The sequence below is a fragment of the Bubalus bubalis genome, chromosome 6, assembly GCF_019923935.1.
Source record: "Bubalus bubalis isolate 160015118507 breed Murrah chromosome 6, NDDB_SH_1, whole genome shotgun sequence".
Classification (NCBI taxonomy): Eukaryota; Metazoa; Chordata; class Mammalia; order Artiodactyla; family Bovidae; genus Bubalus; species Bubalus bubalis.
The window spans coordinates 9,643,495-9,670,285 of record NC_059162.1 but is presented as its reverse complement, the minus strand read 5'-3'; the positions used below and the strand labels follow the sequence as shown (position 1 = coordinate 9,670,285).

Genomic DNA, 26,791 nt, shown 5'->3' with positions numbered 1-26,791 from the left:
TGGGAGGTTAGATACAGACTCAGGAGACCTGGGTTCTGATTCTGTTTCATCAGCTCAAACTGTCAGTCTCCCTGGGCCTCAGTTTCCCCATCAGGAAATCAAGAGGAAGATGTCGCACTTCATGGGCTCCGGCCTCTACCAGGCTGAGAGGACTGGTCCCCCGCGCCTGTCCCGAGGGGCGCGTTCCCCTCGGAACACAGGGGCACAGCCTCACCCCCCCCCCCCCGCCCCCAGCCACCCCCCCCCACCCCGCTGCTCTCGGCGGTGGTGCCAGGCCTCGGAGGGTGAGGGGAGCCCAGGGGGAGCACCCAGCGGGACAAATGGACCTTCCACGGGCCAGTTGCTTAAGGGGCGGGAGGGGAGGAGTCCTCAGAGATCCTGTTTCAACAAACGTTTCTTTCCCGAGAAGTGGAAGGCGGGGGAGAGGGGGAGAGGGACCTATTTAAAGCTACCCTGTTGCTCACTGTCTCGGTCTGTCTGCCGGGGTCTCTGGCCACTGCCCCAGACTGGTGATCTGGGCTTGGGTTCCTCCTGGCGACCTCTCCCGTCTAGGTCCCTCAGCCACTCTGCCCCAAGATGGGCCGTGGGGTGAGTATCTCCAAAGAGCAGGGGTCACTCTGGAGGGAGCCGTAGGGCTCTCTGGATGTGAGGGAGGCTGGCGGGAAAGGACGAGGTCAGGATGGGATGTGGAGGGAGGAGCAGTGGAAGAACGAAGAGTCTTCCAGCTAGGCTGTGTGCACAGACCCGCAGCGTTCACCACCCGCTGTGCTCTCCTCCTCCTCCGCGGCAGCAGCCCCCAGCCCAGCCCCGCATCTCCTCCAGCGCTCCCGCCTCCCCGCCTCATCTTTGTCCCTGCGCCTCCCCACCACATCCCCATCATAACCCTCTGGCCTCCCAGCTGCAGGGATCTGTGCCACTGTCAATGCTCCCCACCTTCGCCCCCCGCTGAAACTATCTGTTCCTCTAGGAGTCTCAGCCTGGGGGATGGGGGTCCAAGGTGAGGTGGGAGAGAGGGACAGGGGCCGTCCACTCCTGAGTCACCAAGCAGTTGTGCACACCAGCCCCAGGGGCCCTGAGCTCCCAGGACAGCTGGGAGGAGTGTGTGGAGGAAAGCAAATGTGCCCTGAGTCCCCCTGTCCAGCACCCCTGGGCGTCTCAGGCAGCATTGTCCTCCAGCTCCAAGCCACATTCCCAGAGGCTGGTGAGAGCTGCCGGCACCCCCCTCAGTCCACCCCAGCCTGTGGCATTCTGCAGCACTGAGTATGCCAAGGGGAAGATTAACAACCACCAGGGCAGAGGGGGGCAGGGCCAGGGCTTTGAATTCTTGGAAATGAAATTTCCATATGGAGAAAAGGGATCCAGTCCCTTTACATCCTGCGCCTGGCGGCTTTCCTTTTGTGGAATGCTGGCCGAAGACAGCAGAGAGGGAAAGGGTCTGGGGAACGACAGGGATGGGAGGGTGCTGAGGAAAGAGGGTGCCAGGGGGAACTGTGGGGGCATCTCTGGGGCTGGGAGGGTCAAGCAAGGACGTGGTTTCGCACTAAGTTTAGCAGCTGGGAAAACTCTGAGCTTGGACACCAGGGTTCCTGAGCTGGGGTGGGAGCTATAAATAGAACTGGGGTGTGTGTGTGTGTGTGTGTGTGTGTGTGTGTGTGTGTGTGTGTTGGTGACTCATGCATTCTCCATAGACTGCGGTTGATACAGATATTCCTGGGTGAGCACCTGTGTTTGTGTCTCAGGAGACAATTTTGCAAACGTGCAGGTCTTCGAGCATGAGTGGGCATAGATGTCACCGTGTAGGGGCACGTGAGGGTCTGTGAAGAGCTGTCTCTGACGTGTGGGCTTCACAGAGGAAGAGCTCACAGCCGTGGGAAGATACACTGGGGACTCTCAGCTGCACCTTGACGTCTTTTGCTCCCCGCAGGGAGCGGGAGTCCCCAGCTGAGGCGCAGGATTGCTGACCTCTCCCCTCCTCTGCCTTAGCACAGGGTGGACCCAGCTCAAGAAGTCCTGCTTGAGAAGCGATTTGACCTTGACTTCTTCAGGGGCCTGTGCTTTTCCCCCAGCACCCACGAATTCCCTCCCATCCACCCCCAGTAGCAAGCCAGGGAGTAGGTCTGGTTCTGTTCAGTCTGAGGCTGGGGCCCCTTGGGGCTTGGAGCTTAGAATTCAACCAGCCTTGAGACCCCCGAAGAGGGAAGGCAACCCCATCCACATCCCCTGCTCCCTGCAGAGCAAGAGCTCACTGTCACCACCTCCCCCTGTGTCGTGGAAGGGCAGCGTGGGAGTTGGGGGGAGGGACAGCCGGGTGGGGAGGGAGCCTGCTCCAGCTGCCACGAAGGGCAGTGGTGGGGGGAGCGATGGCTGATTTCCAGCTGCCCCCACTGTGTCCTGGCCCGGGCTCTCTCAGAAAGAACTCTCTGTTCTCCTTCAGCATTCAAGGTCCAGAGAGGGGGACTTGTGGACTTGTGGATGGGGGAGGGAGAAAGGGGGGGTGGTCCTTGCTTCCTCTCTTTCTTTCTTGCCTGAGCAGCCCGCTGGCCCCAGATCTCCGCAGGCTCCTGGCTGCAGAGCCTGAGATCTCTGCCAGGATGGGAGAGGGGACAGGGTAGTGTGTCCCTAGCTCTGTGACCGCCTGCAAGAGAGCAGGGTGGGCACTTGGGGGTTGCTGCTCAGCCATCATCTGTACATGCCAGACGTGCATATGTGGGCTGGCAAATTTTTAAAGCCATACCTTTGATTCCAATTTTCACAAACTTTATTTCATATCTAAGTATGCAGAAATTCTCTAGGCTCTGCTCCTTGGCCCCCAGTCGTAGCCTAATCCTCTGCGCATGCTCAGGCCTCATCCTACCCTAGGAGCTATGGAGGGTCACAGAGAAGTTTGTTTAACCTCGTCTCTTGCCTCTTGGCTCTTCAATGCTTTTCAACCATTCTCAGCCCTGTCCCACCAAGGACAGGATCCAAAGAATTAGATTGGTGAATCAAGGACTTTTCAACACATTCAATTCAATGAGTCCCCCTAAGTCACTGGGGAAAGGAGAGGTACCACTCACAACCCTTCCCCACTCCTTCTGTTGAGCTGCTTCAGTCTCCCCAGGAAGAGAGCCTTCAGGACGCCAAAAGTAGCCCTGATTCATAGATGCTTCACATGAAAACAAATGCAAGATTTACCAGTCATCTTTGCTGAGAAGAGCATTTCTGAGCAACACAGCCTAGGAGAGCTCACATCCTTCTAAACAGATCATTAGGCATTATCTAGGCGATAACGGTGTCCACCTCTCACTGCACTGCTCCCACCCCAGTTCCTGATTTCACTGGTCAGACTTCTATTTCTTCTAATGCTAGAATCTAGGTGCTAGATGCATGATCTCTTGTGATCAGGGCAGCTGTCACATTCCTTGGATTGCTCCTCTTTGATGGGAAAAAATTGTATTATCCTTGAGCACAATGGATTTCTAGGGCAGTAAAACTGCTCTATATACTATAATAGTGGATATATGTCATTATAATGAAAGTGTTAGTCGCTCAATTGTGTCCGACTCTTTGTGACCCTATAGACTGTAGCCCACCAGACTCCTCTGTCCATGGAATTCTCCAGGTAAAAATACTGGAGTGGGTAGCCTTTCCAGGGGATCTTCCCAACCCAAGGATTAATGCCAGGTTCAATGGTGAAGAATTGCAGGTGGATCCTTTGCCTTCTGAGCCACCAGGGAAGCCCATATGTCACTACACATTCATCCAAACCCACAGAATGAGCCCTAATGTAAACTACGGACTTTGAGTGATAATGATATATCCATGTAGGTTCATCCATTGTAACAATGTACCACCGGTGCCAGATGTTGATGGTAGGGGAGGCCATGCACGTGGGGGCAGGAGATATATGGGAACCTGTAATTTCTGCTCAGCTTTGCTGTCAACCTAAAACTCCTCTAAAAGAAAAGGTCTTTTTTTTTTTTAAGCATTATCCTGAAAAAAAAGCGGAGGTGGGGGTGGGGGGACAAAGCCCTTGATGTAAATCCCACCCAAGTATCCTCTCTTTATGGAAAAGAGAGGAGTGTTTCTATACTAGTGTTTCTATAGAAACACTAGTATAGAAACACTAATCCCTGAAGCCTTGGCCCGGCACTTGGGGTCCAGGAGAAGTAGGCGCAGGACAGCAACTGAGCAGCGCCTCGGCGACAAGGACGCCACGGCCTGAAGGAGTTAGGAAAGGAGCCTGGGGAAGAGGGAGCGAGCAGTCACTGGCCACACCACGCCAGGCCTCCTCAGCCCCTCCTGTCCTATCACCCAAGACCCCTTGGAAGGAGAGCTTCCTCACCCTCTCCCCACAAAGTCCCCTGTGAGACCCTGGAAGCCTGGGGGCGATGAGGAGCCCACTGACCCGTAAGAGGAGGGGGAACTGGTGACCTTGGGAAACTCCAGTTAGAATGTCCACCTGACTTCACCAGAGGACCCAGGAATGTCTGGCCCTAAGAGTCCCATGCATCTTCAGTTTCAGATTTATCCTCAGAGATGATCTCTTCTCTATTTAGACAAATAGGGCCCGGTCCTCTCCTCACCCAGTTGTGCTTTGAGGCTTTGTGTCCTATGTATCGCCTTTTACCCCGTCACAGGCAGGCCTGCCCAACAGGACACTCTGAGTGCCCATTTCCTGGAGGCACTGACCCTCCAGCTACTGATTTCTCAGTCTGTGGGCCCTGCCCATCATTTCCACACTCCACCACAACACTAGGGCTCCCCCCTCCTCTAGACACTTCCCTGCCCTGATCCCTGACTCCCCAAAGACTCCTACCCCCCAAATTCCTAACTCTCTCTTCTCCCCTCTGAGTCAAGCAGTCACACGTTGAGACAAAGACATTCCCACAGGGTGCTTCTACCCCCTCGATGAACCCCCCCCAGCCAGTCCCTTCCAGAACTCCAAATAGTGTAAGATGGTGGTTTTTAGCTTTTTGTTTATTTTACTTTAAGGGTTCTTTCAACAAACAAAATCTTAGCAGAAGCCCAGCTACTAAACAGCTAAGGGTGGGCTCCTGAGTCCTGAGCCCCTCAGCCTTTCCTAAAGTTCAAACACAGAGCCCCAGGACTCTGCCAACACTTTGCAAACAGAGAGCCTGGGGTCCCTGCCACCCTGCACCCCCTCTCCTCCCCTGGGATGACCACTGACTTTGAATCCACTGGCCTCCACTCCCAGTGCCTGGGTTCCCAGTCCTTCAGTGGGAATAGAAGCTCCAGCCTCCCTGACTCCCCAGGTCCTCTCTTCCTCCTGCAGGCTGGCCGTGAGTACTCGCCTGCAGCCACCACTGCGGAAAATGGGGGCGGCAAGAAGAAACAGAAAGAGAAGGAGCTGGATGAGCTGAAGAAGGAAGTGGCCATGGTGAGCCCCAGCCTGCCCTGCCAGGCCATGGGAAAATCTCCCACGCTGGGTCTCCCACGTGGGAAAGTCTCCCACGTGGGAAAGTCTCCCATGCAGCCCGTGCACTCCTGGATGCCCGCGCCCAGCCTCGCATGCCCCTTGCTCCCCTGCTGTGCTCTGAGTGCCCTCAGATGCATTCTAGACATGCTCAGCCTTCTTCCTCAAAGCAACTTGCTTTCCCTTCCCCAGGATGACCACAAGCTGTCCTTGGATGAGCTGGGCCGCAAGTACCAAGTGGATCTGTCCAAGGTCAGTGAAGGGGTGTCTAGGGAAGCACCAAAGAGGTGAGACAACCTTTTCCCTGAGAGAGCCTGAGGGAAAAAAGAGCTTTAAAATTCAAATCCAACCCTCTTGATGGCTAAGGAAACCCAAGCCCAGAGATGAGGGACTAGTTGGTGGCAGAGCCAAAACTAGGGTGCAGATCCTCTGCGTCTTAGTCTATAGCTCCTTCCCTGGCTGCCTGGAAGCCAGGGCTCCTTACACCCCAAGGCCCCGGAGGGCCTCTGGGCAGCAGCTCAGCGACACCTCCCCTCGTGGAACTGACATACCTGTGGTGGTGAGGGGACCCAGGACCGCTGTCACAGTAAAGCCCTGGGTGCCCACTATGCACGTAGCACTGGGGTAAGATTACCTACTTTCCTGATTCTTACAACCAGCCAGGTGTGGAGCCCTGTTCATTAAAGCAAGGACACTCAGGGTAACTTTCCTTGATTACGTCAATAGTTGGTGGTACGTCACATTACCAAGCCCATCATTTTGAGAAGTAATAAGTCATTCATCAAAAATGTAGGGCTTCCCTAACTGCCTTTTTGAAAATTCTATGCCCCCTTCCTTTACCTTACCTTATTTTTTAGAATAACATTTTTCACTATTGGGCAGTAATGTCTGTTTATCGTGTATCCCCTCATGAGATCATCAGCTTCACAGGGCAGGGACTTGTGGCTCTTGTCCATCCCTGGAGCCCAGCTCTGACTCGATTGCCTGACGTGTAGGCACTCAGTACACATTTATTGAATAAGCAAGAGGACAGATAGAAAAATAGTTAAGAAATGGCTTCTGCCTTCAAGGAGCTCAAAGTCTAGCAGTCCAGTGCCTTGTGGTGAGTGCAGCCCTAGAATCATGCCTGGGATACAAGGGGACCAGAAAGGGGTTGTCTGGGCCAGCCTTGAGCTCAGGATAAAGGGCCAGGTGAAGCTTTCCGGGGAAAGTGATGAGTGTTGACCAAGCCTGTGTGACATTGATGGTCAATAATGTAGGACCTTCTTGAATCCTTGGTGAAGGGGAGAATCTGAAGGAAGAGAGAGATGAGGCAAGGTGGGGGGCGGGGCCAAGTGAGACGTCTTTTCAGAGAGCCTTATCCAGGCTGCCTCCAGAGGAGATTACTGGGGCCCTAACCAAAATGTGTCTCAACCCAAGGTTGACCAGAGTTGGGGGAGCCACAGCCCATATCCTCAGCCTTCAAAACCTCCAACACCCATTGCAAATGCCACCTCCTCCATGTGGCCTCTCCTGATGACCCCCACCCCTTCCAACCAGGCGGGATTTTTTCCTCCACCTGGACATTATGCCCTGTGAGGTTCCTGGCGGGAAATGGTGAAGGGCCAGGTTGGTTCTGGATGTGAGCTCAGCTCCCTCATCTCTCCTCACCTCCCTCAGGGCCTCACCAACCAGCGGGCCCAGGACATTCTGGCTCGGGATGGACCCAATGCCCTCACCCCACCCCCGACCACCCCTGAGTGGGTCAAGTTCTGTCGTCAGCTTTTCGGGGGCTTCTCCATCCTACTGTGGATTGGGGCCATCCTCTGCTTCCTGGCCTTCGGCATCCAGGCTGCCATGGAGGATGAACCATCCAACGACAATGTAAGCCAGCAAACCTGACCTCTGAACCAGCCTATGACTCTGCCCTGTAGCCCTAAATCTTCAGTACAGTGGGTCGGGGGGAGGCAGGGAGCAAGACCTCTTGTACAATCCTACAGCCCTTCAGCTCTTTGGACTGAAAAGGGGTGAGGCTTCTGAAAGTGAAAGTGTTACTTGCTCAGTCAGGTCTGACTCTGTGACCCCATGGACTGTAGCCTGCCAGGCTCCTCTGTCCATGGGATTCTCCAGGAAAAATACTCAAGTGGGTTGCTGGGACCTCCTCCAGGGGACCTTCCTGCCCAAAGATCAAACCCAGGTCTCCTGACCTCCAGGTGGATTCTTTACCGTTTCAGCCACCAGGAAGCCTTCTATACACATCTAGAAACACCCCCTCCAACACACATACTCATGGTGGAGACAGCCCCTCCCTGTTCCTTCACACTTAAGTGGACTTGTCTGCACCCCCACATCTTTCCCCCCTCAAGAAGCCCTAGACCTGGGAACTTCCTACAATTTCCCCATCCCCTCTAGTCTTAGGTGGCTGGGGATTAGCAGGTTGAGGGGGGGATGGGAGAGAAGGACTTTCTTCCACCACTCTCACTTTCAGACACAAACAAAGGGGGCACTAAACTCTCACCCTGAGTGGCAGCTGTCGCTCTAGGGCTGGGAAAAGTCAGGTCCTTCAAAGCCTGTCTCCTTACCAGCTTTATCTGGGCGTGGTGCTGGCAGCCGTGGTCATCGTCACTGGCTGCTTCTCCTACTACCAGGAGGCCAAGAGCTCCAAGATCATGGATTCCTTCAAGAACATGGTGCCTCAGGTAGATGGCTGGGGGCTGGGCTGTGGGCTGGGCCGTTAGGTTTCTGGGAGAGTCTGGCTTAGCTTTTCTCAAATCCTTGTGCTCAGAGAAGGAGGCTTGGGCAGAAAAGACCCTCCAGTTCTCCACACTGGAACCTATCTTGTTGCTAAGGGTGCCGGGTTTGTCCTTCTCCTTGGTGGGGTTGGAGGTGAGGGGGGGAGACTGGTGCAAGAGGAAGGTTGGGGTAGAGATGAGCACAACTTCCCCGCAGCAAGCCCTTGTGGTGCGAGAAGGAGAGAAGATGCAGATCAACGCGGAGGAGGTGGTGGTGGGCGACCTGGTGGAGGTGAAGGGTGGAGACCGCGTGCCTGCTGACCTCCGGATCATCTCTTCTCACGGCTGCAAGGTGAGAGCGCCATGTCAGAGCCACTGGCGGAGTCTAAAAAGCAAGCTGTCTAAGGCTGCGAGGGGCCAGCTAGAGGCTTAATGTTTGGGAGACTCGGGCCCAGGTGTCAACACCTGCCCCCACAGTGCCCAGCCCCACCTGGTCCTATACTAGAGCTTGCTTGTTGTTTGCTTGTATCTGTGTGCCATGAATGCTCTGCATCCCGGGTGTTTCTTTGAGTTTCTTTGATATCCACTTCATAGCAACAATTTATTGAGTATGTGTCAGGTGCTTTATAGACATTCACACAGGTTATCTAATTTAACTCTGCCAGAGTGGTGTAATCACCCAGGGATGTTACACGTGGCCACACAAGTCATGCCACACACAACCCTAGACAGTGCCATTTTCACAGACTACAGAGTTAGTGGCACCCCCTGTAGCTGTGCAGGGCAGACATTCTGCTTCCATGCCCCATTTAAAGGTGAGTAAAACAGAAGCACTGTTGGTTAAGTAACCAGCCCAAGGTCACAGAAGAAGTCAGTGAGCCCAGATTCCAAACCAGAGCAGGGACAATAGCTGAGTAACACTATAAATATGTGATGAGAGCAAGTGTAATTCTGTCTCCAGTGTCATGGTGACTGAGTGTGGCTGGAGTCAGGACACAGCTGTGTGTGCACGAGCATGTCTGCCCATCTGATGACCCCCACACTGCCTTCCTCCTCAGGTAGACAACTCCTCCCTGACAGGCGAGTCAGAACCCCAGACCCGCTCCCCCGAGTTCACCCACGAGAATCCCCTGGAGACCCGCAATATCTGTTTCTTCTCTACCAACTGCGTGGAAGGTGAGAGACCAGCCTGGTGGGGAGCCCCTGCTTCCAGCAGCAGCTGTGGGAGGAGCCTCAATCGTGGGTCCCCAGGCAGGACTGGGGGCTGTGGCCATGCTTGCTTGTCAAGAGCCTGGCTATGGAGAAGGGAATCAAAGGGTCTGGAGCCCTGAGTATTACAGGAATAATCTCTCCGAGGGCAGCAAATTGGCTGGGGCAGTGTGACCCCATGGAATAGTTACCTCCCCACAGTAAGAGCTCTGTTCTGTCCACCCCAGGACAGAGCGGGTTCCTAAGCCTTCAGATATGAGCCAAGACCACTATACACACGCACACACACACACACACACATTGCCCAAACCAGCCTCAACTCCTAGAAGACTTTGGTTTGACTGATGGCCCCCTTCACTCCTGGTTCTAGGGCTAGTTGCTTCATCTCCTGACTCTTGTTTGACCAGGACCCAGACTGGGGAAGGGGTAAGAAAGCATCCAGTCCAGGTGAACACTCAGGCCTTTCCTCAGGCCACCTCCAGGCCTGGGCTTCACCAAAGGAGCTGTTGATCATGCACAGGCTGCCCGGTGGGCCCTCAGCCCTGGCTTCTAGAGATGACCAAAGGCCAGGAAGAGGCCCCAGAGCTGTCACCGCCGAGTGGCTGGAGTCTAGGCCCACCCGAAACCCTACCCTCTGTGGTTGTGAGCGGTGTCGGGGGCTGAGTCGAGCTGGTGGGAAGAAGTGTCTGACTAGACAATGAGCCTCAGAAAGTGGGTCAAACGGGCCTTGTATCTGCCGCCTCCCCCTCCCCCCCACACACACCTCTCCCTTCTTGTATCTCATTTCTCTGCAGTGTGTTCTGTTTCTCTGGGCTTTTCCCTTCCTTCAGCAAGTTGGATTCACAGCAAAAAATATCACCACACATTGTTTCCTAAAGTTTTAATGTCCTGAGATTCTGAAAGTTGCTCTGCATTTCCCACAATTGATAAAAATGCCTCGTAAAACATGCCACTGATTACCCTGAACTGACTTTGGAGAGAGGAGAGGAAATGAATGGAACTAATGTTTTTGGAGTGCCTACTATGTGCCAGATGCTGCTTTAAGTATATCACAGCACTGTCTCATTTCATTATTAAAATCAGTAGGAAGGAATTCACACAAGGACGCAAACCCAGGTTTGGCAGGTTCCGATGTGCGCTCTTTCCACAACAGTGCACTTTCTCCCCTGAGTGCCCCTGGAATGTCTACCTAAGAGCTAATGGTTGCCTAGCTTCTTCTAGAGAGATTTGTACCTAGTGTCGAGAAACAAAAACTTATGCCTACATGGAAAATCCATAAGTGCTTTACTTACGAATTTACTTATGAACACAATATATTGTGTTCAAAAATATTGTTATATTTTAAAATGATAACAAATGTGAGATTAGGGCTTCCAGGGTGGTGCAGTGGTAGAGAACCTACCTGCCAATGCAACAGACGCAAGAGATGTGGGTTTGATCCTTGGGTCAGGAAGATCCCCTAGAGAAGGAAATGGCAGCTCACTCCGGTATTCTTTCCTGGGAAATCCTATGGACAGAGAAGCCTGGCGGGTGACAGTCCATGGAGTCACAAAGAGTCAGACACGACTGAGCACACACAAGATCTAAGAGATGAGATTGATTTTACTGAAATACCCACAGGCAATACTTTTATTTCATTCACTGAATCTCCTCAATGTGAACTTTGAGTTTATTTGCAAGGATTTGCCCCCCACCCCCATCCCAGGTCCAAGTATAAGAGAGAATAACGTGCTGTTGCACTGAGTTCTGGGATTGGCCATCTGTCCTGGGAGAGGAAGCCAAGGGAGGTAGTCTTCTGGAGGCACCCTCCAGGATGGGAGTCCTTGGCTTATGCACGCTGTGCTGGCTTTCCTTTCCCAGGAAGCAGGAAGGGACTTCAGTTCCTAGGATCCCCAAGGTACCCGACCTGGTATCCCTTCCTGTGTTGCAGGCACTGCCAGGGGCATCGTGATTGCCACGGGTGACCGGACGGTGATGGGGCGTATAGCCACTCTGGCCTCGGGCCTGGAGGTCGGGCGGACGCCTATAGCCATGGAGATTGAGCACTTCATCCAGCTGATCACAGGGGTGGCTGTGTTCCTGGGGGTCTCCTTCTTCGTGCTGTCCCTCATCCTGGGCTACAGCTGGCTGGAGGCGGTCATCTTCCTTATCGGCATCATTGTGGCCAACGTGCCTGAGGGCCTGCTGGCCACCGTCACCGTGAGTGGGTCAGGTTGAAAGGCTACCTGGGGAGGGCTCTACCCCCCTGCCTCAAAAGCAAGAGAGGCTTATAGCTTTTCTGCAGTTTCTTTCACTTCCAGCCCCTACAATCACACATTCAATTTCTCATTACTACATGGCTTAGAATGTGGGTCTGAAAAGGTCCACTTTAGGACCTTGCTCAGAGTTTAAGTAAGAAAAGTCTCAGGTTGGGCTGTGTGTTAGCACTCAGTTTTGCTCCCAGAGCTCTTGCTAGTCACCGTTCCTCACAACCCTCATATTAGTCATCTCTCCACTGCCATCTGGAGCTTGTCCTGGCCAACTCTCCTGTCAAGCCTCTCTCAAAGGTCACCAGTGACTGACTAGCAAATCCAGTGACCTTTCCTCAGCTCCCATCCTTCACTCTGCCGCTGAAATGGATACTGCTGTCCACCTCCCTAGCATTCTCTCCTTCGCGGATGGCTGCGACAGGTTGCCGCCCCGGTTCCCCTCTCCCCTGTTCCCTGCAGCGTCTCCTACTCCCTGCCCCACACTGGTCAGCAGGCCTCAGTGCTCTGTTCATCTCCTAATGCACCCGAGTGAGCTCTTCTCCTCCCAGTTCCTGGTGCCTGTTCCATGTTGATGACACGCACATACCTACACCCTGCTCTGGCCAAACATCTGCAACTCCTTACTGGACATTTCACCTAAATATACACTCATGATCTCAGCTCAACACGTCTAAAGTGGAACACATTCACGACTTACACCTAGGTCCCTCTCCATGTTCATGGAGTAGGATCAAGACAGGAGGGACAGAGCCATGGTCTGGGGTAAGAACAAGGTCATCTCCAGCTCCAGGTGGAGCCCTTTTTACTGCCCACTCTCTCTACCAGGTGTGTCTGACCCTGACAGCCAAGCGCATGGCTCGGAAGAACTGCCTGGTGAAGAACCTGGAGGCGGTGGAGACTCTGGGATCCACATCCACCATCTGCTCCGACAAGACTGGTACCCTCACCCAGAACCGCATGACCGTCGCCCACATGTGGTTCGACAATCAGATCCATGAGGCCGACACCACGGAAGATCAGTCTGGTGACTGGGGGCTCTACCCGAGCGGGGGGGAATGTTCAGAGCACCGGGGTTGGCAGGGCGGGTGTGATGAGATAAGGGCTCTGAAGGGGAGCCAACTTCCTTCTTCTCCCTCCTTTCCTCCCAGGGGCCACTTTTGACAAACGATCCCCGACCTGGACTGCCCTATCCCGGATTGCTGGTCTCTGTAACCGTGCTGTGTTCAAGGCAGGGCAGGAAAACATCTCTGTGTCTAAGGTAAGGTGGAGGGTCCCCGCAGTCTACCCCCTTTCCTGACACACAGCTTCCCCTTTCACACCTTGTGGCTGCCCAGAGGATGGTGTGCTTAGTCCTCCACTGTGACACTGAATTCTGCTTGTTGGCAGCGGGACACAGCAGGTGATGCCTCCGAGTCAGCTCTCCTCAAGTGCATTGAGCTGTCCTGCGGCTCCGTGAGGAAGATGAGGGATAGAAATCCTAAGGTGGCAGAGATCCCTTTCAACTCAACCAATAAGTACCAGGTGGGGTTTGGATGCCGGGTCGGGGGAGAGGAAGGGATGGGAGTGAGGGGCACACAAAGTCAAGGGGGAATCCTCAGGCAGAGAGAGGCCCTCTGAGCGTCAGTTCCTCTCACCCCTGCCTCATCCCCCTGGCAGCATGGATGACCAGACGTCTGGTTGCAACGAACTCCTGTCCCCAGCTCCCAAATCTTTGTTTCTTTACTATAAGCTGCCACCCTCTCAACTCTTCTCCACATCCTCTGGCTCCAGTCCCCCAACAGTTCCATTCCATTCAGTTGAATCATACTTTGGAAATATCCTTAGGGTATCCCCCAGTCTGTCCCTATTAAATGCCAGGAGAGCAGCCTCAGAACCATAGAGGTGGGGCTTCCTTGGTGGTCCAGTGGTTAAAAATCTGCCTGCCAATTCAGGGGACACGGGTTCAGTCCCTGGCCCGGAAGATCCCGCTTGCCTCAAGGCAACTAAGCCCAGGCACCATAACTACTGAGCCCGCCCTCTAAAGCCCAAGAGCTGCAAACTATTGAAGCCCATGTGCTTTAGAGCCCATGCTCCACAGGAGAAGCCACGGCAATGAGAAGCCCACACATCGCAACTAGAGAATAGACCTTGCTCACCGCAACTGGAGAAAGAGCTTGTGCAGCAGCGAAGACCCAGCGCAGCCAATAAATAAATAAATAAAATCTAAAAAGCCATATGGGTAAAGCCCCCTGAACCCAGTGTGGTGATGGGGCATGCTGATGACAGAGCCACTGTCGCCCCTAGCCCAGGGCCTGTCCTAAGTGATCAGAGTAAATATCTGCTGAGTGAATAAATGTCGTGTAGGAAAGTGACCGGCAGGTTGCAGGGTTATGACTATGAGGTCCAAACACCCATCCACACACAGAGACTCTCGCTATGTTGATAGTGGTCAATGGCTCAGGGGTTATCTTATTAAGGGAATTTTACCATCCTCTGCTCTTTCCCAGGCCCCGTGCTGGGCGCTGGAGCTTCTGAGACAAGTCTGGCCCCCTCTGTAACTGCCTATCCTCTCTCCAGCTGTCCATCCACGAGCGAGAAGACAGCCCCCAGAGCCACGTGCTGGTGATGAAGGGGGCCCCTGAGCGCATCCTGGACCGCTGCTCCTCCATCCTGGTGCAGGGCAAGGAGATCCCTCTGGACAAGGAGATGCAAGATGCCTTCCAGAATGCCTACCTGGAGCTGGGAGGGCTCGGGGAGCGCGTCCTGGGTGAGGGGACAGAAGCAGGGAGCAGGGCTCAGGAAGGCCTCCCTGGGATGAGGGGCGCAGGGGAACACCCAAGTGACCACCAGCCTGCTCTCACTCCTCCCATCCGCCCTCTTCAGGCTTCTGTCAACTGAATCTGCCCTCTGCAAAGTTTCCTCGGGGCTTCAAATTTGACACGGATGAACTGAACTTTCCCACGGAGAAGCTCTGCTTCGTGGGGCTCATGTCCATGATTGACCCTCCACGGGCTGCCGTGCCCGACGCTGTGGGCAAGTGCCGGAGTGCAGGCATCAAGGTACTGGCCTCGCTTCGTCCCTCCTCCCAAACACCAAAGGTCCAGGGGATGTGAGGGCTGCTGCCCTGGGGAGACCCGACCACGGGTGGCCTCCTTCCCACTGACCAAGAGGAGAAGTTGTCCATCTGCAAGGAAAGTTTCAGCCCTGCCTTAGACTCTCACTCTGGTCCTTCTGCTCAGAGTAACCAGTCTTCCATGCCCATCCTCTCTCTCTCCAAGGCACAGCTCCTTCCACTCTGATTTCAAGCTGATCAGGCACCCCTGTCTTGGAGATCTGGTTGTTTTCCCCTTCCCAGGCACTGCCCACTCCCTCTCTCTAGCTGTTTGGGATGAGATTAGACCTTCTCAACAACTACTCCCTCTTCTGTGCTACGTGTGTGCTTCATTCAACAAATATTTTATTGTTTACCAAGTATGTACCAGGCACTGTTCAAGGTGCTGGTGTTCAACAAACAAACAAAAGTCCCTTCCATCTTGGTTACTTTCTTGTTTCCAAGATACAGCTCTTTACCACTCTTAGCCTGTCCAGTTGCCAGTTCTGAGGCCATCATTTGTTCTTCCTTTTTCAACATCTCACCTACTCCCAAATCAGCTCAACTCAGTCTGTCTATTGAGGGCTGAACCGGGCACTGGGGATACAAAAACAAATAAGATACAGTGCCTGGCCTCCAGAGTTCATGATCCCTCTGGGGGAAAGATGCCTTAAAATTAATCACAGAGCAACAACAGCTAGGGTCTTTGCGCACCTGCTAAGGGGCAGATACTCTAACAATAAAAAGAGCCCATTGTTTTGTGAGGCTTTATATTGGCGCCAGTGGTAAAGAATCTGCCTGCCGAAGCAGGAGACTCAAGAGACGTGGGTTTGACCCTTGGGTCGGGGAGATTCCTGGAGTAGGAAATGGCAAGCCGCTTCAGTATTCTTGCCTGGAGAAACCCATGGACAGAGGAGCCTGGCGGGCTATAGTCCATGGGGTCGCAAAGAGTTGAATACAACTGAGCAACTAAACAGCAACCACCACCAGAATATGCATCAGGCACTATTCTAAGCACCAAATCAGCATGATCTCATTTGATCTTCACTACAACCCTATAAGTAGGCACTATTATTTTCCCTTTTTTTACAGAAGGGAAACTGAGGCTTAGAGTAACATGTCCAAGGCCTCAGAGTTAGTAAGTGGTAGAGCTGGGATTTGAACCAAGGCATCTGCTATTTTTTAACCATCACACTCAAGCACTTGTGTGTATATATGTACATATATGTGATTTCTGAACCCTGCCACCACTCTTTGTCTGTAAGGTAGGCATCACTACTCCCATTTAAAAATAAAACAAGCTGAGACTCAGAACAGTAAGTAGCTTTCCCAAAATAAAACTGCTATTAAGAGGGAGATTGGCTAGAGGAAGCCTGGCCAGCTCATCTGGAAACCCCATGCTCCCCTTGTCACCTGGCAGCCTGTTGCCACGATCAGAACTGTCGCCAGGCCTGGGAAGGCACGTCCGGGAAACTCAGAGCAGCAGTGAGCAATTAAGTCCACCTTGGAGAACTGGACAGTTTTACAGAGGGCATGATATTTGATCTGGTCTTCGAAGGGTGAAGAGCGTTTGGAAAGGAGGGAGAGAGCGGAAGGCAGGAGCAGGGAACAGCGTGTACCCTGCCGTGGTTGAGCTGTTCAGGGCACATGGGGGTGGCACTGGGAGGTGGCCGCGGAGTGGCTGGGATGGAGACTGGAGCCAAGGCCAGGGCCAGTTGGAAGGACTTGGCTTAAATGCCAGTCTTGGGCTTTATCCCGCGAGCCACTGGGAGTCACAGGTATCACAGGACAGAGCTAGCTCTTAGGAGGCTAGACCCAGATGGAGGAGGGGCTGCACTTGGAGAAGAGTTAACTCGAGTCAGGGAGACAGTGTAAGAAGGTGACACAGTAGCACAGGCAAGGAAATGGCCCAAATGAGGGCAGCGACAAAGGGAGAGGAGGAATTAACACTTGACAGATGTTTTGAGAACTTGGTGGGCAAACTCAAATCGAGAGGCAAGGAAGATCCAGAAAACAGAGGGACTGGATGAACAGAGGGACAGAATCTCAGGTGGGGAGCAAAGAGGGCGGCTCAGTGAGGGTGGTGGGAATAGATCACTAGTTCTACTTGCCCTGACATTGGAAGGGTCTGTAAGATGCCCAGGGGAGATGTTTCTGGGAAAGCAGGAATATGCCTACCAAGGAAGGACAGGGCTTCAAGGAGAGGGTGGTGGACAGTGTCAAACTCCTCAGGGGGTGAAGAAGGATGAGGACTGCAAAGATGCTTCTGTCTTTCAGTTGGGAGGCCCGTATGGCCTTTGGGGGTGGAAGAGAAGGCAGGGGGGCCTGAAGAAGCTTCCTTCTCAGATCTGTGGGTTTCACTCCAAAAACCCCCACATGCAAATGCTGTCCTAAGCCAGCTCTGATGCTTATAAAAGCCTCTTATCCAGCCTCTCAGATGCTAACCACCCACCTCATCCAACTGCATCCATTCTGCAACAGCAGCAATGAACATCATCGCTGTTGAGGCGGGGAACCCCATGGTGAAGGGATGGCAGAGGCAGAGGAGCATGAGACGGAAGGTAGAGGGAGGGCCAGAGGAGGTGTCCCCTTCAATCCCTGCCCAGTCCAGTCGGGATGCCAGCAGCCACCACATTGAGCAGTAAGAAAGCCATGTCCGTCCTGGCTCCTGGGACTTGCAGCAATGAAGGGGCTGCAACCGAAGGGGCTAAAACAGACAGCCGAAGCCTTTAGTTCCTCATCAGTGAGATGAAGGAGCTGTTAAGTCTTTCCAACTCTGACAACCTTGTATCCCATGGAATCCAAACTCCTAAACAATCCTAGAGGCTCCTCTTCCAGGGGACACACATTAACCTCGTTACTCTATCAGAGAGTCTTTCCTGCATTTAGGCAAATGTTCTCTGTATCTCCTGAACACAACCTGCCATCTCTCCCTCTCAAACACACACAGTTCAGTCATTTTGGCTGGGCCCACTTCCAGCCCCACTACCCACTATCCACTGGTCCCACTTCCAGCCCCACTGTCTAGTTGGAAGACTTTGGGGAAGGAATAAAAGGAGAAAAAAAACGTAATGCTGCTTGCCTTTTCTCTTTCCTTCTTCCCGCCAGGTGATCATGGTGACCGGTGACCACCCCATCACAGCCAAGGCCATTGCCAAAGGCGTGGGCATCATCTCAGAAGGCAACGAGACAGTGGAGGACATTGCCGCCCGGCTCAACATTCCTGTTAGCCAAGTCAACCCCAGGTGAGGCTCTGCAGGACCCCTCGCCATCAACTCAGCCTCTCCCACAGGACGCTCGAGCATCCCGGGCTATCTGGTCCTAACCTCTGGTTCCCTAGTCCTGAGTGGGTGACCAGGCTGTGCTGTGTAACCATGAAGACATCACTTTCCCTTCCTGAGCCTCCATTTCCTCAAGATGAGGGTGTCTCTGCGCTACCAGGTTGCTATGGGAGCGAGATACGTGTAACCAGCACATGGCCTGGCACACTGTGCTGATGACCACGGTGACGCCACACGGGGAAGACTGAGCGCCATCCCCTCTAAGAGAGAAGTGGGAAAGGCAGGGCACTGAGCTGTAGAAGGAGAGGAGGACTGAAGCTGTGGGGGAGTCCCTGCAGCAGCGAGGAGGGGCAGGGGGTGCTCTCAGGCTCCAGGGAATCAGTGGGCTCTGCCCCTGCCTCCAGAGAAGCCAAGGCGTGTGTGGTGCACGGCTCTGACCTGAAAGACATGACGTCGGAGCAGCTGGACGAGATCCTCAAGAATCACACGGAGATCGTCTTTGCCCGGACGTCTCCTCAGCAGAAGCTCATCATCGTGGAGGGCTGCCAGAGGCAGGTGGGTGTGGGGGGCAGGGGCCAGGGCCAGGGCCAGGCGTGTGCAAGGGCTGCACCCCCAGCTCTGGCTGTACCCTCTCCCCAGGGAGCCATTGTGGCAGTGACGGGGGATGGGGTGAATGACTCCCCGGCGCTAAAGAAGGCGGACATTGGCATCGCCATGGGCATCGCCGGCTCCGACGTGTCTAAGCAGGCCGCCGACATGATCCTGCTGGATGACAACTTTGCCTCCATCGTCACCGGCGTGGAGGAGGGTGAGGGACTGCACAGGCTGGGGTGGCACCCCGGATTCCGAGCTGGCACAGCTGCTTCCCTGCCTTTTACCTCAATTACAGACTCAACTCAGGGTTTCAGGCATCCGCCTTCTGATTTAGCTCCAATACAAAATCTCCCCCTACTGGGAAGATGGGCAGCCATGCTTGCAGGAGCCAGGGGTGGGCAGGGTCCCTCCAGCCTCCCTGATGCCCTCAGGACCTCCCCACAGGCCGCCTGATCTTTGACAACCTGAAGAAATCCATCGCCTACACCCTGACCAGTAACATCCCCGAGATCACCCCTTTCCTGCTGTTCATCATTGCCAACATCCCCCTGCCTCTGGGCACCGTGACCATCCTCTGCATTGACCTGGGCACTGATATGGTGAGGCCAGGGGTTGAAGGAGGTGGTGGGGCAAGGCAGTCGTGGGCTGCAGTGGGTAGGGATAGGCAGCAGAGGGAAGAAGAGGTGCAGCAGGGGCACCCGAGGAGGCTGGGAGGGTTGCAGAGAAGAGAAGCACAGGCCTGGAGGATGAGCGGGTTTGGGGAACTTACTAAGTGTTTGAATTGTGTCGAAGATTCTTCACTGCTGGTCGTCCTCTGCTCCCACCCCCTCCCTTCAAATGCCCTCCCCCCAACCCATGGCCCCCCTGCACAGGTCCCTGCCATCTCCTTGGCTTACGAGGCAGCTGAGAGTGACATCATGAAGCGGCAGCCGCGAAACCCGCAGACGGACAAGCTGGTGAACGAGAGGCTCATCAGCATGGCCTATGGACAGATCGGTGCGGCCAGACCCCGGGTTCAGGAGGGAACCCCAAGAGGATGCCTTTCCTGGCTTTTGAAGGGATGATCCCCCTGCAAAATTCCAGAACAAGGGCCACCTCCCCAAGGGTCAGCGATGTCCATCTCTGGCCCAGAGGGGCTGGCTCCACCCTGCTACCTGCTCTGACCCAGGCCCTGCCCTTTGTCCTTTGCCCACCTACAGGGATGATCCAGGCTCTGGGTGGCTTCTTCACCTACTTCGTGATCCTGGCAGAGAATGGTTTTCTGCCTTCGCGGCTTCTGGGAATCCGCCTGGACTGGGATGACCGGTCCATGAATGACTTGGAGGACAGCTACGGACAGGAGTGGGTGAGTGGGCCGCGTAAGTGCGGATGCATGTGCATAGGGTGGGGCTGAACGCCTGGCAGGAGTGGTCAGTCGGAGCTGGTGGGATTGGAGGCTAAGGCTGGTGCAGGTGCCCAGCGTTTAACATCCGCCCTGGAGCACAATGAACTCTGGTCCTCTCCTTTCCTCTCACTCTCTCACCTCTCTCTGCCTGCCCCCCGCAGACCTATGAACAGCGGAAGGTGGTGGAGTTCACATGCCACACGGCTTTCTTTGCCAGCATTGTGGTCGTGCAGTGGGCTGACCTCATCATCTGCAAGACCCGCCGCAACTCAGTCTTCCAGCAGGGCATGAAGTGAGCGCCGCCCACCACCTGTTGGCCCCGCCCACCAGCCCCGCCCACCGGGCAGAGCACACGTGGGGTGCACTCATCCACCCATACAGGCCCAGATCTGCTGGAGTCTCAGACGGCAGTTGCCCAGCTATATATCTGTAGCATTGTTGGAAATAGATGAGAGAAGAGGAAGGAGGGCTATGACCATTTCTGATGAGTTTCAATTTGCTTCTAAAATCTCCTTCACGATGGTCTTCCATCTTCCTTTTCATCTTCTCCCCATACCTCTTCTCTCCCTTCCTCCATTCCTTCCATCTTATACTCTGATCCTCACCCATCCTCACCCTTGGGCCAGCCCTAAATACAAGATCTCCTGTGCTCCCCTCCACTTGGCAGGTGGCTCCAGTTTGTAGCACTTGCCTTGTGATGGTGGTGGTATTCTTGCAGGGCAGAAAGTTACTTGGAGTCAAGTTCCGGGCCTTCTACTAGTGTGAGTTACAGGTGCCAGTCACTGTGCTAAGTGATTCACATACATCCTCTGACATGCCTGAGGTCACCCAGCTGGGAATGGCTGAGCCCGCAGCTGTTACACTGGGTGGCTCACCCATCCCAGAGCCTGGAATCCAGGGGGCACTCAGTGATTTCCTCTGCAATTCCAGCCTGGATGGTGATCAGTACTGAAGGTATCACCTCTATTTTCTTTCTTTCCTATTACTGCAAGCAATGGGCACAATCCCCGTGAGTTTTGTCACAATTTCTTACTTTTTTTTTTTTTTTTAATTTCTTACTTTAAGAAGAAAAAAAAGAAAAAAAAAAAAGATGCCAAAACTCTGGTGAAGTTAAGAGCATTAAGATCCTAGGGAGAAGAAGGGGAAGTGTCTGTTAGATAAAGAAAGGTAGCCCAAGAGAAAGAGATTCCACTGAGCTAAAATCACTAATGGGGACAAGGCAGGGAGGAGAGAACAAGGAGCAGAGAGTCCTTACTGTGCAGGGTGCAGCAAGCAGGGAACATAACCATTCTTCATTGAGTATCTACGACCAGCAGCTACCAGGGGCTGCAGAAGACACTGAGAAGGTATAAGACACCCATGGGTCCTGAACTGAAGGGGTTTCCAAAGCATCTTGCTGGGGAGACGACACTTTCAAAGGCCATGTGCCTGGAGCACTAACAAGATTATAAGATGCCTGAGGGCAGGCCCCCATTCTCCAGAAGGAAGCTTCTCCAGCACAGGGCTGTGTAGGCTGTGTATCACCCAACACATAGGAAACATTTCTTCAGTGAATAAACGTATGTGTTATAGACAACAATCGGTGGTGAAACCAGTAAGAAAAAAAAATAAAGACAATCTTTCTTTGGTTACACAGTACTCTTGCTGGGAAAATCCCATGGACGGAGGAGCCTGGTGGGCTGCAGTCCATGGGGTCGCTAAGAGTCGGACACGACTGAGCGACTTCACTTTCACTTTTCACTTTCATGCATTGGAGAAGGAAATGGCAACCCACTCCAGTGTTCTTGCCTGGAGAATCCCAGGGACAGCAGAGCCTGGTGGGCTGCCGTCTATGGGGTCGCACAGAGTTGGACACGACTGAAGCGACTTAGCAGCAGCAGCAGAAGGGAGAAGGCAATGGCACCCCACTCCAGTACTCTTGCCTGGAAAATCCCATGGATGGAGGAGCCTGGTAGGCTGCAGTCCATGGGGTCGCTAAGAGTCGGACACGACTGAGCGACTTCACTTTCACTTTTCACTTTCATGCATTGGAGAAGGAAATGGCAACCCACTCCAGAGTTCTTGCCTGGAGAATCCCAAGGACGGGGGAGCCTGGTGGGCTGCCGTCTATGGGGTCGCACAGAGTCGGACACGACTGAAGCGACTTAGCAGCAGCAGCAGCAGCATCAGAAGAGGGCGTTTGAAGAAGGAGAACATTGTTTGTAGCCTTTCCTCGGCATTTCTTCCCGCCTCTCTCCCTTCCACCACCAAGGGTCACCCTAGATCTCTGCCCCCGCTTCTCGCCCTCCCCTCAAACCCTATTTACCCTCCTTTCTTTGCCTTTCCAGAAACAAGATTCTGATTTTTGGGCTCCTGGAGGAGACAGCACTGGCGGCCTTTCTGTCTTACTGCCCGGGCATGGGTGTGGCTCTCCGAATGTACCCGCTCAAGTGAGTGTCCCCTCGGAAGGGCCCCCCTGCTAGGAGCCAAGTTCTGGAACCTCGGAAGCAACTTCTGATGCCCCTGACACTTCTGTTTCCTTCAGGGTCACCTGGTGGTTCTGCGCCTTCCCCTACAGTCTCCTTATCTTCATCTACGATGAGGTCCGGAAGCTGATCCTGCGGCGATATCCCGGTGGTAAGCACCCCCGTGCCTCACCCCGACCCCGCAAAGTGCAGCCCCCCACTGTCGGCTACCTACCCTCCAGGGCTCTGAACGCGGACTCCACCCTCAATACGGATCCTTGCGCCTTTCCCTCCGGGCCCTCCATCCTGGGCTCCCTGGGCCTTGGAGCCCTGACTCCGCGGAACCTCTTCCTCTCCGATTCCGGTCCCACCTAACTGGTCTCTGAGGCCCTCCACCTTCCACCTGGAATCACAGAACATCGGAACTAGAAGGGCCCTCCGAGGCCATCTAGTCCCACCTCCACATTTTACAGACAAAGAGAGGGGCAGAGGTGAATTGATTCGTTCAGGGTCAAAAACAGAGGAGCCGCAGAACTGGCCCTACAGCCCAGGCCTCCCAAGTCCCAGGCATCAACCAAGTGTTTTTTTTTCCCCCCAACAAGCATTTTTGGTCACTTAGTGGAGGTCGAAAATGGATGGCCTGCAAGCCAAATATGGTCCATAGATATTGTTTGGTTTGGCTGCCCTGTATGGGGCGGGTGTTTTTTGTTTGTTTGTTTTTCAATTGGCCTAATGTCTAAAACTTAGGGGCTTTCACATAAAACCTGAATTTCTGACTTCTCCTGAAAAATCACAGGTGCTGTTGACCCCAGGTCCCATTTCTGCACAGCAGCCATGGACAGCTGCCCTTAAGGAACTCACTTATTACTTGAACAGTCCCTGTTGGCATTTCTATTTTCACCCCCATCCCAGTCTGGGCCCACCGGCCCCTGTGCTAAGAGCGGGTCTCTCCTTCCCCCTAACCCACAGCCCCACTCACTGGAGTCCCCTTCTCCCTTTCCACCTTCCACAGCTGTTTTCCCCTCCCTCCAGGCTTCTGTCCCACCTGGCCTCAGCCACCCAAGCCCCTAGGACATTTATCTCTTGCCTCTTTTTAAGCTCATGCTGCAACCCCACCCCTCATCTCTCTAACAGGCTGGGTGGAGAAGGAGACCTACTACTGAGCCGGTCGGAAAGAAGGAGCAGGCACAGAGAAGATGGGGGGCCCTGGAGGTGTCACCAGGATGGCATTGGGTAGGGGTGGAAAACACTGGGGTGTATTTGGGGGGGAGGGTGAGAGAATGAGGCAACTCAGCAGGCCAAGTTGGGGGAGAGGGTAACTTAGCTTGGGTTGATTGCCCCAGAGGCCTAACTAGGAGCAAGCAGCTTAGACACTACATGTCAGGATCCCCTCCCCAGATCCTGCTTCATTCTACATGCTGTCTTTCTTATCCAAGGAACTGAGGGGTACCCCAACCCTCTGCAGTCCCTGCCCCTTCACCCCCACCTCCCACTAGATTGACACCGAAAGGCAGGGATCTGTCTAAACCGGGGGAGGGGAGCTGTCTCCGATCACCAAGGTCCCTTTATCGCCCCAGCCTCACCCTGCTTCCCACCTTTACCCCTCATTTGCTTCCTGCTCAACTCTGACCCCTGCTTCCCCTTCAGACCTGGAATCCACCTGGTGAGTGCTAGGACCTGAGGCCAGAAAGGGAACAGGTTGGAGAAGCTGGCCTGTCTGCCAGCCAAGGCCATTCAGGAAATGCTAGAGGAGAGCTTCTCGGACAGGTGGGAGGGTCGGGTATGGTGGAGGAGGTGGGCAGGAAGGGAGAGGGGTCGATGACAGGACCTCTGACATAGACATCCTGGCCCCAGCTCTGAGTCCTGCCCTTTAGAGTAGCCTGCCAGCAGACCAAATTCCAGGGTCGCAGAGGCAGAGGCAGGACCAGGAAGCAGTCTGGGGAGCTTCACTGAGGCTGCACGCTCAAGGTGCCCGTGGTGCTCCCCACAGACACTTGCTTTGTGGTCTGTTGGTCCCCAAGGCCCAGGTGTCACAGAAACTCCAGCTCTCTCTGTCAGCATCCTTGGTAATACCCTGGCCTTTAGAATGCCAAGTCCTCAGAAGTTCCACGTGGTGCTGAGAGGGGGAGCTGCCATTCCCCATCATGCCCACCCGGATGAACCTGCACCACTCCCAGGCACTGCCAAGCCAGCCCTGGAAAAGAAGGTCCCAGGCCATGAGCTGGAATTGAGGTGGAGAAGTTTCCAGAAACATCCTGTCTTCCAGGGACACACAGAATGAGCTTAGGTCATGGACGTGGTTAGAACCTCTGGACAACACGAGAGAAAGCATTAGGAGTCTTGCCTTGGTCTCTCAGACGGCAGGGCTGTCCCGCCCAGGCACACGCCCTTCACACTATGATCATTGTGCCCACTTTCCCTTGAGACAGGGAGGTGGTTTCAGGTCCCTACAGGAAGATGCTTTTCCTCCTCAACCTCCTCCCCACCTGCACTCTGCTCTGTTGGCAGCGCTGCCCGTTCTCTAAGCCTGGCTTAGATTAGAAGGCATTGGGAATATCCTGTAGAGAGACACCTAGGTGAACCAAGAGTGTGAGAGACACACCTAAGGAAAATGGAAGACCTAAAGCAGACAGGAAGGAAGCACAACAGATAAACATCAGGCCCGCAAACAACCTCCCAAGGGCTATTACTTCAATACACTGGAATTTTACTTTATCCGAAGTACCTTGAAATAACGAGTCATTGCCTGGGGCTTAGAAAATGAAACAGGAAACCATATTAATTTGGGCCTGATGAATTTGAGATGTATTGACCATGGACACAGGTTTATCTTGCACAATGAATAAAATGGCATTTGTTTAGCAAATTAAGAGCATAAACAATATTGCTAGGGGTGGCACATGTAGTCTCCTAAAACAGTACTTTTTGGACACTTTAGGAATATCCATTTAGAAATAGTGAATGCATGGGCTAATTATCATCTGCTGTGTTTGTTAAAGAAGCATCTGCAAGACCTTTACTTGGTGACCTTTTGCAAGACATTAGTTTGAGGCAGTATGTATGTACTTGAAAACAATAAAGTTGCATTTCTTTATGAAAGAAGTCCCTTCCACAAGTCTGATTTTTATACTTAGCACTTGCCTCCCTCCCAGACTGTGATGTTGAAGTGTGTGCTGTGGCAAGATTTGACTTGTAGAGGAGGCAGTAGGGAGGGCAGGAGGTAAGGATCAGAGGGAAGCAACCTGGGAGCAGATGATGTCAGTGGAGCAAGAGAGAAAGGAAGAAGTTAGGTTGCAGAATGATCCGGAAGAGAATAGAGTGGGGCCATCCTTCCTGATGGCTGAACCCACCCCAAGAGCCATCAAGGCTTTTCTAGGACAGGAAAGAGTCCATGACTCTATAGGCCCTAACCCTGAGGGCCACGTCTGCTTTTTCCATGCCAGACCACAAGCAGGCCACTCTTACTATGAGCAGCAGGGTCGGGATGGCGGGGAGGAGATGGTGGGCTGAAGGACCCTGATTGTCAACACCAGTCAACAGTCTATACTGTTCTAGTTGTTGTTTTGGAGGGGGAAGAATGGAGGGAGAAGCAGATACAATCCTTGAAATTCATCTAAGTAGCGGACATTGGAGGCTTCCCAGGTGGCTCAGTGGTAAAGAATCTGCCTGCAGGTGCAGGAGACACAGGGTCAGGAAAATCCGCTGGAGGAAGAAATGGCAACCCACTCCAGTATTCCTGCCTGGAGAATCCCATGGACAGAGGAGTCTAGTGGGCTACAGTCCATGGGGTCACAAATAGTCGGACACAACTGAGTGACTGAGCCGCAGCAGCGGACATCAGAAATCTTCTCGGACAGGGTGTGATGGGCAGTAAGGAGGGATGCTTCTGTGCTGGGGATGGAGGGGTGCATGGGAGGGTCTGTGTTTTCCCACGAGTCCCTAACAACAGGAGAGAGGAAGACACCAAACTCACAGCCCTGTGCCAGGATCTTGGGATAGCAGTCAGGAGTCAGCTCTTGGCCCCTTTATTGCAACGTAAGCAGTGGTGGTGATGGTGAGTATTGTGATAGAACTTGCAGGAGAACTTAGCGCAGCTCTCTCTGTGCTGTAAGTAGGCCTCACTTTTAGTTGTATGCACGCATGCATGAGGTCGCTCAGTCGTGTCCGACTCTGTGCAACCCCATGGACTGTAGCCTACCAGGCTCCTCCGTCCATGAGATTTTCCAGGCATGAATACTGGAGTGGGGTGCCACTTTAGTTGTATAGTCTCATTTAATCCTGCCTCAGGGCCTTTATTTTTGATGGTCCCTCTGCCAGGAATTGATTTCTCTAGTTCTTCACGTGACTGTCTGCCTCACTTTCTACAGATTGCCCCTTAAACATTACCTCTTCACAAGGTCCTCACAGACCACAGCAAATAAATTAACATTTTT

General features: G+C 53.7%; 1 protein-coding gene across 1 annotated transcript; it reads left to right on the top strand.

Annotated features, from left to right (window-relative positions):
- Nucleotides 1–432: 432 nt before the first annotated feature.
- On the top strand, nt 433–25,460 carry ATP1A2 (ATPase Na+/K+ transporting subunit alpha 2). The gene is made up of 23 exons (XM_006060483.3): nt 433–588; nt 5,276–5,380; nt 5,609–5,668; nt 7,076–7,279; nt 7,981–8,094; nt 8,345–8,479; nt 9,186–9,303; nt 11,267–11,535; nt 12,411–12,609; nt 12,734–12,843; nt 12,972–13,106; nt 14,142–14,331; nt 14,448–14,623; nt 17,764–17,900; nt 18,341–18,491; nt 18,576–18,744; nt 18,975–19,129; nt 19,403–19,526; nt 19,730–19,875; nt 20,076–20,206; nt 22,242–22,343; nt 22,439–22,530; nt 23,493–25,460. The coding sequence occupies exons 1-23, from the start codon at nt 577–579 to the stop codon at nt 23,519–23,521; spliced, it is 3,063 nt and encodes a 1,020-aa protein (XP_006060545.1). The 5' UTR covers nt 433–576; the 3' UTR covers nt 23,522–25,460.
- The last annotated feature ends 1,331 nt before the right edge of the window (nt 25,461–26,791 follow it).